Source organism: Dichotomopilus funicola (assembly GCF_033296635.1).
Source record: "Dichotomopilus funicola strain CBS 141.50 unplaced genomic scaffold C8A04scaffold_50, whole genome shotgun sequence".
In the NCBI taxonomy this organism is placed as follows: Eukaryota; Fungi; Ascomycota; class Sordariomycetes; order Sordariales; family Chaetomiaceae; genus Dichotomopilus; species Dichotomopilus funicola.
The window spans coordinates 25819-37782 of NW_026944071.1; the positions used below are offsets into that span (position 1 = coordinate 25819).

At 57.0% G+C, this 11964-nt stretch overlaps 4 protein-coding genes across 4 annotated transcripts; 1 reads left to right on the forward strand and 3 right to left on the reverse strand.

The window, feature by feature from the left end:
• Positions 1-225: 225 nt before the first annotated feature.
• Positions 226-3381, reverse strand: C8A04DRAFT_30371 (uncharacterized protein; the record flags this gene model as incomplete). Its single annotated transcript, XM_062781354.1, has 1 exon — positions 226-3381. One exon carries the CDS (start codon positions 3379-3381, stop codon positions 226-228), a length of 3156 nt encoding a protein of 1051 aa, XP_062635340.1.
• Positions 3382-4396: 1015 nt separating this feature from the next.
• Positions 4397-5401, forward strand: C8A04DRAFT_13631 (ceramidase; the record flags this gene model as incomplete). The annotated part of the gene is made up of 3 exons (XM_062777788.1): positions 4397-4476; positions 4561-4634; positions 4728-5401. 3 exons carry the CDS (start codon positions 4397-4399, stop codon positions 5399-5401), a joined length of 828 nt encoding a protein of 275 aa, XP_062635341.1.
• A 228-nt stretch (positions 5402-5629) lies between these two features.
• On the reverse strand, positions 5630-7417 carry C8A04DRAFT_30373 (uncharacterized protein; the record flags this gene model as incomplete). Its single annotated transcript, XM_062781355.1, has 4 exons — positions 5630-5774; positions 5876-6421; positions 6533-7003; positions 7083-7417. 4 exons carry the CDS (start codon positions 7415-7417, stop codon positions 5630-5632), a joined length of 1497 nt encoding a protein of 498 aa, XP_062635342.1.
• A 914-nt stretch (positions 7418-8331) lies between these two features.
• On the reverse strand, positions 8332-9070 carry C8A04DRAFT_38631 (glycoside hydrolase; the record flags this gene model as incomplete). The annotated part of the gene is made up of 2 exons (XM_062784289.1): positions 8332-8693; positions 8758-9070. The coding sequence occupies 2 exons, from the start codon at positions 9068-9070 to the stop codon at positions 8332-8334; spliced, it is 675 nt and encodes a 224-aa protein (XP_062635343.1).
• Between the last annotated feature and the right edge of the window lie 2894 nt (positions 9071-11964).

The window sequence follows — 11964 nt, forward strand, 5'->3', positions numbered from 1 at the left end:
ACGTGTGAGCCAGAGATGATTCAGAGATAATTAACTGGCAACCAGCATGGCGAGAAGCACCAAATTCCACAGTTTCACCACGTATCTAAAGTGGTTCAAAATACTATATTTAACCTCACAGCTCAAGTATACACACCCACCGACCAAAACCCACCTCATCACCCACTCATCACCAAGTATCACGACTACCCACCCAAGCACCCAAGCACCGAACCTAACTCCAACCTACCCCCTTGCAAGCCGCCTCCTCTTCACCACCCCCCCAACCCCCTCCTCCCCATCCTCTCCCTCACCTCCATCCTCATCCTCCTCCTTACCAGTCTCACCACCCGCACCCGCATTCCCACCCAACACACTCGCCTGTCCCGTACTCGTCCCCGTCCCACCACCGCCACCACCAGCGATACCAGGTGTACCAGTACCAGGGCCAGAGGCACCAGGGGGCCCACCCCTCCTCACCTCCGCCGAGCGCAACTCACTCAACAACTTCTCCACCTCCACAAACATCGCACGCGCATCGTTCACCACCCCAAACTCATCCACCTTATACCCCAACACACCCCCACCATCACCAGCACCAGCCCCTCCACCAGCCCCACTACCCCCACCAATAGTATCAACCTCCTCGTCTTCATCTTCATCCCGTACAAACGCCGGTCCTGGACCGTGATGCGGATCGGGGTTGTACATGATAGCGTTGGAGAACATATGCGCCAGTTCGCGATCGAGTTGGGAGGAGTTGATGATACTGCGCGGGGGGACGAGGTCTTCGGTGCGGGGGAGCCAGACACTGCTTCCCGTGGAGGCGGAAGACGAAGAAGAGCCGCCGCCGTCGGTGGTGTTGTTGCTGTCAGAAGAGGGGTTTGAGGCAGCAGCGGCAGCGTGAGCGGCGTGAGCAGCACGGTTGCCGTGACTGATGGCGGCGCGGATGGATTTGAGGTCTTGAGCTTGCTTGACGACTTTGTGGTAGCCGGGGGCGTCGCGTTCGCGGATCGGGGCGGCGAACATGTTGGCAGAGCGGTGGTGGACGATTTGTTCCATGGCGGAGCCGCAGACTTTGTTGAAGGAGCGGGTCCAGAGGACGAGTTTGGGCGGGGAGGCGACCGGGGTTGGACCAGAAGCTGTGGAAGTGAGGAGATCGGAAGGGAGGGAATCGTTGCGGAGGTGCTGGCTTGCGCGTGGGGTGTGGCCCGGCGTGGGCGTGAGTTCTTCCCGCTTGCGCTTGGGTGCACGGGATGGGTGATGATGAGGGCGTGCGGAGACGCTTTCGTCGGCTGTGGTGTCCTCGGTATCGGCCAATGGCCGCGGAGTGGTAACCTCGTGTTTGACTTTCGGTGTCTCTGCCTCGGGCGCTGCTGGTTTGGCCCGGGCCGTGAACGGCTGCGATGCTGCTGCCCGTGGACCTGGTTGTGAGGTGGAGGCGCCTTGGGTCTTGTGCGGAGCATGAGGCCGTCCTGGCTTTTGCTTCGAGGGGCCGCTCGGGCTGGTTACTGGGGGCGGCAAGTGTCGCATGATCGGACTGGGCGGTTCAAACGCCGGGCTGGGGACGTCCTCGTATCCCAAGCGGAACTCGGCGCCCAGCTGAGGAGTTGAGGGTGTTGAGCCCGACACCCACTTGGTGCCGCTGCCCCGGGCCAATTTCGGTGGAATAGTCATGGCCGGGGTTTGGGGTGCGGACAGAGCTGGGCTGAACCTCGCAGCCGGCGTCGGCGTCGAGGCAGCGGGCAACCGGGGGTGGATGCGATCCACAGCCGCGGGTCGTGGGCCCTGGGGTTGGGGCTGATGTGGAGGATTGAAGCGTTGGCCCGCATCACCAGCAGCCAAAACCGGGGCCGGTGACGGACCACTACGTGGCGGAAGGCGTTGCTGGTCCTGCGGTGGTGGCTGGAGGACTGACGGAGGTTGCGGAGCAGCGAGACGTGGGCTCGGACTTGGCTTAGGTGGAACAGCAGCCGGACCGGTCGACGATGGTGCAACTGCGGGACTCCGTACCGGGCCTGGAGGTACTGTAGGAGGGCGTACTTGTGTCTTCGGGTGGGCAGGAGTCGCAGGACCAGTACCGGTTGCCGGGACCGGATGACCGGCATATTGCGGATGAGCATGGGGCGGAGCTGGCCCTGGCGTGTGGGGTGGTCTGGGACCTGCAGTCGAATCCGCAGACGGCCTCCCTGTTGGGGACTGCAACGGAGCAGCAAGCTGGCCGGCTGCTTGTGGGGGGATCAAGACATGCTGCGGAGGTAACGGCCGACCAGCCGGTGCTTGCGCTTGTGTCGGCCCAGAGGGTGGTTGTTGTGGTCGCGAACCTTGAGGGGGTGCCGGAAAGGCGTTCCCTTGCGGCAGAGGACCAGTCGGTTGATAAGGGGGTTCCCACTTCAGCTGCCCCTCAAGATGTGGTTGACCGTTCGCTGACACTCCGGTAGGTGGTCGTGGTCCCGCTCCGCTATCCGGCCGCTGCAGACTCTCAGAGACAGCAGCCGGAGGTTGAAATGGCGGCGCTCCCTGTGGTGCTTGAAGGACCTGAGGCGCACCGTTCGGAGGGTGTTGGGTCGGCTGGCCCGGGACCGGCCGCGGCGTAGGCACAGACTGTGGTGGCCGTGGAGAGCGGACAGCGTCCGGAAGAGCCGGGGGCGGCTTCTCGGGTGATGCCGTGGGTTGTGACGATGAAGGCACCCCCTTTGTATCTGGCCGCGCTTGTGGCGCCGCTGACTGTGGCTGCAAAGGCTGCAGCGGCCGCAATGGTTGCTGGGGCCCAGGCTGCGCAACCGCGGCCTGCGGCGGACGAGGTGACGCCCCCGGAGACGGACCAGTTCCGTTCGTTGCCCGTGCTGCTTCCTGCTTCGCAGGTCCCGAAATGCCATTCGGGCTCTGCGACCTCGATGCCGCCTGCGACTCCCGCACACCCAGCTTTTCCAGCTGGCCAATCTCACCCTGCACCTGGATAAACTGCTCCTCAAACTCCCGCACCTCTTCGATCGTATGGATCATGTACGCATTGTACAGCTTCGCGTGGGCCGTCTCGATGTCCTTGATGTGCCGGCGAGCGTCCTTCAATGTCAAAGGCGGCGAAGACTGTAGCTTCCGTTTCTTCGATGCGGGCGACGAAGCCCCTTCAGCCCCAGGTATTTTCTCACTCCTCTCGATCCTTTCGAGTCTTTCACTCTCGGCCTTCAGCTCCTCCCGCAGCAGACGCAGGAACAAGTCGCGCAGAGCGTCCGGGGCAAGGCGGCCCGCATCGTAGGTGCTCCCATGCTTAACCAGGCCATTGTTCTTCAGCTCGTCGGACAGGCGGGCAAAGTCGGCGTCTTCGAGGCCGTACTGGGTGATTCCGCGAAACAGGAGGAGTCTCTCGAGCGGCGTGTGAGGGGTCGCCGACGGGTTCATGCCCCAGAAACCGGGCCGCGGGGAACCGAGGGGACCGCCGCGGCTCTGAGGGGGATGGATTGGCGCCACGGTCTGTGAGGGGGGTGGGCGGACGGGAGGTTGTTGGGCTGGCGATTTTTTGATGGTTTAATTTCGCGATGCTTCGGGTCGCGCGCAGTCGATGATGGAATCGATGGAAATGCTGCGGTGCTTTTAATGCGCGTTGCTTTAACGCGTGGCACACATTCCGGCAGCCTATACTCCGCGCTGCTATTAATCGGAGGGAATGGGATGATATCGCCTGAGGAGATGGGATTCGACCGCGCGGGGGTCTCGTTCGTGACGTCTCGGTTTAGTCGCGGGTTGCGGGTGATGCGGAAAGTGTTGCTTGTCGGGTCTCGGTTTTCCAAATCGCCCCAAAAGTGACCCCAGTGCCGCGCACTTGGTGTCGCACGTGACGTCAGGCGCGCTCCAATCAGACTTTTAAGCCCATGCTTTTGGCAGCGGTCAAAGCTTTTTTCACTTGCCTTTTCGGACTTTCGGACGACTCGATGGGCCAGACTTTTGATCAATCCGCCGCCTAGCGCATCAAATGTCAAACCCAGGCAAGCAGAACGTCGAGGATACAACGGCGAAGCGTATGATGCCCGCAATTCAAGAGGGACCATGGGGAAATAGACGGGGTAAAGAGGGACAAGCAGAAAAGGCAGAAAACACTAGCAATTGTCAAATCCAACACAAGTTATCATTTTCATGATTGATTCCCCCAAGCGCGTGAGCCGAGCAGTGGTGAACAGATAGGATGATGGATTGTTGAAGCTTTGTTGGACATCTTCCCCGAAACCAGGGTTAGGGTTGATCAAGCCATTCTATCTCCGCCCAATCGGCCCAGCCTCCCAGCCCACGCAAACAAATTCACAAGCAGTTTCCTTTCTGGTCAGCACACCCCAAACTTTGAAAACCGGAGCGCCGCGTTCTCGGCGTTTTCAATTCACAACAAACACACTCCACGGGTACCCGCGCATGCAGGACCACAATGGGACACCATAACATTAAATTTTCGGGCGACCCGTACTCGGACAGCGGGGTCTGGGGCGCTTCCACTAGTCGCGCTAAGTGAGTTTAGCGATACAAGTCTCGAGTAATTACAAAACTCGAGATATCATTCATGCAGTGTTGCTAACCTCGGCTGCACAATAGTTTCTGCGAAGAAGACTACGCCGTGACGTTCTACCTCGCCGAGTTCATCAATGCACTCAGCAATTATGCTTACAGTATGTCCCCAAACCAATCACAACCCTCATGTCTATTAAATCGATCATCCAAAACATAGAAATATAATAATTACTAATTAATTCACACAACAGTCCATCTCGCCCTCCGCGCAATCTACCCCCCGCCCACGAAACCCCAACCTCTCCTCACCCGCCTCCTAAACCCCAAACCCGACTTTATGTCCCTCTCCCTCCTAATCCTCGGCATCGGCTCCTTTCTCTTCCACGCCACCCTCCGCCAAACCCTCGAATTCGTCGACGAGTTCTCCATGCTCGGCCTAACCTGGTCCATGCTCCAAGCCTCCCTCACCGCCCGGCAGTCCCCCACCCGCGCCCGCGCCATCAGTATCGCACTGGCCGTGGCCTATTTCTCCTTCTCGGCTTTCTACCTCTGGTCGGGGAAGATTATCTACCAGGTTTTTGCCTTCGTCGGTGCGTTGCTGGGGGTGTTGGCGCGCAGTCAGTGGACGTTTCATTTTATGCGGCCCGCGCTGCCGGAAATAGAGAGTCGGGATTGGAATTGGCGGACGTGGAAGGCGTTGGGGTGGTGTTTGGTTGGGTATGGGCTGTGGTCGGTGGATTTGGAGTTTTGTGCAGAGTTGAGGGCGGTGAAGGCCGCGTTGGGTCTGCCGTGGGCTTGGGGGTTGGAGTTACATGGGTGGTGGCATGTGTTGACGGCTGTTGGGGCTGCTCAGGCGATGCAGGTGGCGAGGGAGGTGAGGGAGTTTGGGGAGAGGGAGAGAGAGCGCGCTGCCAAGGATAAATAGAGGGCAAAACAGAAGAGAGGGATGGAGCTGGGACATAGGAGTGGGAAGGGGGTGAGAGGAGAGTAAGAGATCTAATGGTGCGGAGGTCGAGTGCTAGATCTGGCATGGCATTATAGAACCATAGACTGGCTTGTGGCAGTGGCCCCCTTTTCTGGTACCACAATCTTGCTAATAGACTTTGCCATACACAATACACATTCCTCAACATCTTCCATCTACGCCGTCCATCTACTCCGCTCCCCACGTGACATCCTCAATCGGAGCACTCCAGCTATACCCGGGATCGGTAGTGCTGCATGTAGACTGTCCATTGACCGTTTCACACGTCAAAGTGCTGTTAACAACGCTCGTCGAAATCCCACTAAACCGAACCCTATCTCCATTGTCAGTCCCATATCAGAACCCCAACCCGGTCTTACCGCTTAAGAAACAACAAGGCGAAAAAGATAAAGAAAGAAAAAGAAAAAAACTCACGGATGCTCCAAATCCAAATCCTTACACTCCCACTTCGCATCCACCACCAACCCCTTCGTCTCCCCGTCCCACTTAAACCGACACTCGTAAGGCCACAACGGCAATCCATTCCCACCGTCTGCCCCAATCTCACACGCCCACCACCCTTCCTCGTCACCAGCCTCCCCCTGATAGATTGGAATAGGGTACTGAAACCCGATATCCTGCGCCGCTAGGATCATCTCGAATGACACAGTCTCTTTTTCTTCTTCACTATCTCCGGTAGTGGTATTGGTAGTAACACTCTGAAAAGCACTAAACACCCACCCCGGCTCAAACAGCGAGGTCAGGGTACACCCATCGCCGCGGGAGGGTGGGATAGGGATAGAGTCGGTGAGGACGTAGGGTGGGAGGGTGGTGATGTTGGGGTGGATGTCGTCGCCGGCGGTGAGGGTGATGGTGGGCGGGTCGGAGACGCAGTAGGTGTTTGTTGTTTGATTCGTGGGGTCGGGGGAGGTGGTGCAGGTTAGGGGGAGGGTGGTGGAGGCTGAGGAGGTTAGTTGGATTCTGGGATTGTCAGTATCGTTTTTCTTTTGATTATTGTGGTTTCTTCTTTTCTTTTTCTTCTTTTCTTTTTCTTGTCTTTCTTTTTTCTTTCTTTGTAAAAGGGATACATACGGCCTCGCAGCATCCTCATCATCACAAAACCAAGTCTGCTCCAACCAAAACCCCTTCTCCACCGGATCAAACCCCGCCTTCGTCCCAATCGGATAGGCCCCCATGAACCCCGACTGAAACTCCGCCCCAGCACACGTCAAATGTGCCACACCCCCATCATCAAGCCCATTGCCCCCACCCCCGGGTATACAACTCGCTTGGTAGGCGATTGCCGGGTTGGTTATGAGCACGTTGAAGTTCTCGTAGGCTGCGGTGGAGTTGCCTACGGCTGGCTCGTCGGTGTAGTGGATGGTGGTGAGGGTCCAGGAGGGGGAGTTGGAGCGGGATGTGCAGCCGGGGGTGTTGTGGCCTGTTGGGCCGGCTGGGTAGGAGGGGGTGATGGAGATCGGGGCGGTTAGGGAGCCGCGGACGAGGAGGGGGGAGGTGTAGTTGAGGAGGGCGGAGGCGGTGCCTGTTGCTGTGAAGGTGAGGCTGGGGGGGGGGGGTTAATGTTCTAATTGTTTCTTGGGTGGAAAGGTTATTAGGGTTAGTTAATTGAGGGAATACTCACTTCTTCTCCCGATCATCACAGCTCCAGCTCTGCGTGAGCGAAAACACCGTCGGATCCTCTGTCGTGTCCACGGAGGCCTCCAGTGGATCGTTAGACGACGCTTCGCCATCGATGGAACACGCATTGACACCCGCTTCGGCCGTCTCACACACCAAGCTGGCCGTGTAATTGGTTGCACGGTTCCGCACGTCGAAGGAGACGGCGTTGTCGGTGTATGCCACATTGTCGAGCAGCCAGCTTGGAATGGAGAAGGACTGTGCAGTGCATCCGGGAGTTGGGGTGTCTTGTGCTGAGACAAGCACCGCGGCGAAGGCCGCTGCAAGAAGAAGACGCATGGTTAGGGTCAGGGTTGTGAGTAAGTACGGGCACTTTTCATCACATGAAGCTGTTTGGTAGACCCTGTGAGGGGAAACATAAGAAAAACACTTGAGGTGCGGGAGGCCATTAAGTATCAATTTACGGAACCCTTCTAGAACCCGGCCCCATCGGAATCAATATCATGCTCATATCCCCGGTGAGGAGTCGTGAGGCGAAACCGAGAAAGCCATATCTATCATCTGCAACTTACCCCTGATACCATCCCGCTTCAGTACACCTAATCACAAAATAAATCCATCCGGTGATACACAGCGTGGTGTTGGAATATACCCAGATGAAGTTCGAATATGTGGAGATTGATCCGCATCTCTCAGAAAAGTGAGAAAATGGCCGGACGCGAACTGCCGGCAGAACGGTCGCATGGGTTGATCGGAGAAATACGCTGAATCAACGGCCCGGGAGGACTCAGGCGTCGTGCAATTGGCCAATAGGGGGGCAGACGGGTAGTTTAAACGGGCGCTTGTTGTGTGTGCCGATTGCCGATGGGATGCAAGGGCTCATATTGGATTTATTTATATTTGGGGATTCGTGAAACGTGGGATCGTGGCCGGAATTGGAGAATTGGGGTGTCCAAGATGTTGAAGGCGCGGTTGAAGCGTGTTTGTGCCGGTAATGATACCACTGTAACACCATTCGGAAGATTCATGAATTTGTAACTTTTCACGCTAACCACCGTCACACCATGAAATCATACGATCTCAATGACTCTTTAAAAAAGTTCTTATCCAGCATATCATCATTCAAAGTCAAAACTCAGGATGTATACCCTAGATACACAGAATCATCCCCAGCTCGCAACCTCGCAACAACCAAGCGCCAGGTCCAAGAACCCTAACCCTAGGTTGTCCTCCTATTTTGAGATCTCTCTCCCTTAAGCCGACACAGAAATGCTAGCCGAGCCACTGCTCTGGTATCCCTCAGTGGCCATGATCATGTAGTTCCAGGTACCAAGCTTGAGGTTGCCCTGCTTGGACCACTCGTCAAAGTGCTTGCCGGTGTCAATGGTGCCGCCGACACGCTTCTCCTGGCGGACCGACCAGTACTGGTCGAAGGTCGAGGTGCCCTCGATCGACGGCTGGTTGACGCGGGTGGTCTTGTAAATGTCGTACACACCGCCGTCGTCCTCGATCGTGCCCAGCTTGGACGTGCCCGACGACGGGTTGTACGTGCCGTACGCCTCGACGATGTAGTACTCGACCAGGGGGTTGGTGGTCCAGCCGTAGAGGGCGAGGTCTGTTATTGTCAGTTAGAGACAGAGATATTTAGAGAGAGGAAAGGAGAGAGGGGGAGAACATACAGCTGTTGACATTGTAGTTGTCCCAAGTACCGTTGTAGGTGACCGACCGGGGCTCACCCGGATTCCAGCCCTTGCCGCCAACCCAGTTGTTGACGTTGTTCCACTGCACGCTGTACGAGCCGCCCGCGGTGTTCTCAAAGTTGACGCTGCCCTGGCCGTCGGTCCAGAACGAGTAGAAGAAGCCGTCGTGGGTGCCGGTGCCGGGCTGGATGCCGCGGCTCTTGATCTCCTTGTAAGCCTCGAGCGGGCTGGCCGAGGCCGGGTTGACCGCCACCGCCGCGACGGCTGCGAGAAGGGTCGTGAAAGAGACCATGGTGTTTGTTGTTGGTGGTGAGTTTGTTTTGGGAGAGCTGAGTCTTTGGTGTGGCTGCTGCTGTGTGAGAAAAGAACAAGATCGACTAACTCAGGCTTCCTCGGCCGTCTTTATACTTTTCCAATTTGCCCCTGAACCCTGGTCGTCCCCAGATCTTGCCATTTTACCCTGAATATCCTCGTTCCCTGCCCTGCGATTCTCACCAACGTCGTTGTCCACCTCAACCGCCTCATCCAACCCCATTGGCCATCCCCAGTCCAAAGAATACCAAGACCTGCACCCCGCGCATCCCATTGCCGTCGATACCACGTTGAAAACACCCGGTTAAGGTCCCAAGACTTTCAGATTAACGCCCGTTTTTATCCCCAGTTTTTACCGGACTACGCCAAGGTCTTGGTGTTTTCTATGTGAACCTCCCCTGAGCTTAGCCCCCCTCGGCCCCCGAGTCCAGAGTGCCTGCCCCCGTATTCTCCGGGATCAGCCGCGGCCGAGCGTTGCAGAAAACCCCCAGACCAAAAGCCGGCCGCCATGCCGGTTCTCAGGCACACAGGGTCGGACCGGCCGTGGTTGGTGTGGGTAGCCAAGCCGGCCAAGCCCCGGCCAAGACGTCCAAGACAACCAAAGCCGGCACCCGGACCAAACAAGAACGCCGAACACGCTGCGGCCAAGGTCAGCCAAGCACGCTCCGGCGTCTGGTTGCGCATTGAAGTACCGATGATCACTTCTCGGCGCTGCGGCCGCCCGGCTTTCTGCTGCCTTCTTTGGCCTCTTTTGGGAGTTTTTCATTCCTCATTCACCGTCGGAGTCGTCGATGACGCGCGCCCATTCGCCATCTCGCGCCATTTCCCCCAGTTTTTTTCTCCCCCTTCTCTTTTTTCCTTGTTATCGGTCACTCGTCGAGAGGCTATTCCTGCAAGAGCCGCCGGGCCGCTCGCTCCGTTGTCTCCGAACGTGGTTGATGAAAATAGGAAACCCCCTTCCAACAACCTCCTTCGAATATAACACCTCCAACAGGCAACGATCATCCCCTCCTCCTCTTTTCTTGCGCAATACCCCTTCCGCGACGTCCGCATCCTGCTCCTTTACGTACAGACGTCCCGGCCCAGACCCCTCAGACGGCCGGATCGAGTCCTGAAAGCCCGGTTCCCGTGTTTTCTTGCCATTCCCAGGAACCGGGACTTGACGGATCTTTTGTTCATCGATCGCCAGCATGAAGCCCCAAGACATGCAGCAATATCGCCGGGTGAAGTCGTGATCGACTGGAAATGACGGGCCGGGCGCGTGTCGCCGGATGTTTTGATTTTCTGGTGTTTCGGGTGTTGGAGGGTTTGGAGGGGACGGACGAAAATAGAATTGGATGGGTGTGTTGGGCGGTTGGGCATCTGGGTTGGAGAGGATGAGAACCTCGCGGGACGGGGGCATTGGGGGATGAGAGAGGAAGGGGGCGAGAGGAGGAAGCTGAAAGAAGCTTTTGCGTTCGTCTTGACCGGCGTGTTAGGGATGAGGAAGTGAGACCCGAATGCCCCTTTTCCAGAGCACATGACGGTCATCCACGAGGGAGTATACTCGGCCCCTAGTTTCCCTTGAAACACCAGGCATCGTGTTATTCTACCTACGGCCTACCACATTATACGTGAGTAAGCTAAGAGGTTACCAAACTGACTAATGAACGGCAAAAGCCCCGGGATAGCAGCTCGCACCATCTCAGACCCTTCCCCAGATCGGAAGATCCGTCAGAAGTGAAAAGCGTCGTCACTTGCCAAGTCTACCATAGTCGTACGTCGAGTCCGGGTAAACTAGGTACTGTGCAACATTCGGTATTTTTAGCCATCGATTGCCATCGGGTTTCGTATGCTCGGCTTACTTTGCACCTCGTACAGAGATACCCCGGTCTCTACCTAGGATAGTCCACGCATACCTACGTACCTGGGCATAGGGGCGAGAGGCTAGCGGGACTATCATGCCCGAGTGCATCCTATTCTCCCGCCTTCAATCTTTTTCCGTGCACTCAACCGTCTCGTCCCATCTAACCGCGGGGCAGGGTCACCATTCTTCTTAAGCAAGGGGAACCTCACACATCACCGGCAACACGTTGTCCATGACGGGGGGGGGCGACATTCCCATTCTTCCGGTCTCTTCGGGATGCCCAAAGCCGACATGTCGGAAGGTGCCCTCGCAGACTCGCAGCATCATCGCCACATCCAAGCAAAGTATGGTGTCAACTTTCCGAAAGGCCGGAAAGGAGCTGGAAAAGAAATTCCCGCGCAACCTCGAGGGGATTCCCCGTGCTGTTCTTCTCATCATAGTCTAACCCATTACCAATTGCTATTTAATTACTTGATTCTCTTGTTTTGCCCTATCAACAATCCACTGCCATTCCCCAGTCTCCAGCCATAGCCATCCCCTAGTCGGGTTGCTCCCGGAGGAATCACCAATTAGTCGTTTTATTGGCCACTTCCCACTTGCTCAACAGTCACTAACCCCACAACAACGGCCAAACCAGACCCTTATCATCAACATTCCCCAGGGGTCGGGGACTACGGCAGGAACCGCGGAGGTTGTCCTGGCTTGCGGGATACTTCGGGGATTGCGTCAGACCGTAGAGACGTGCCGGCGATGGGCGGCTGCGGGGCCAATAAAGCAGCCGCGACCAGCGTGACGTAAGAGATCACAACATAAAGCGGTAGCTATAACGAAGGAAGGAAGGAAGTAGAAGGCTCTAGAAAAGGAAATAGCTATGTAATCACGCAGTCCGCCAGGCCCCTCCTGTATCACACTCTGACGGACAATGTGGAATCCAATATACTATTCCTTCACAGACCTGAGCAGCTTGACAACAGCCTCATGGCCATTGCCGGCAGCGTATGATAGCGGCGTCCCGCCGCCGTCATCCT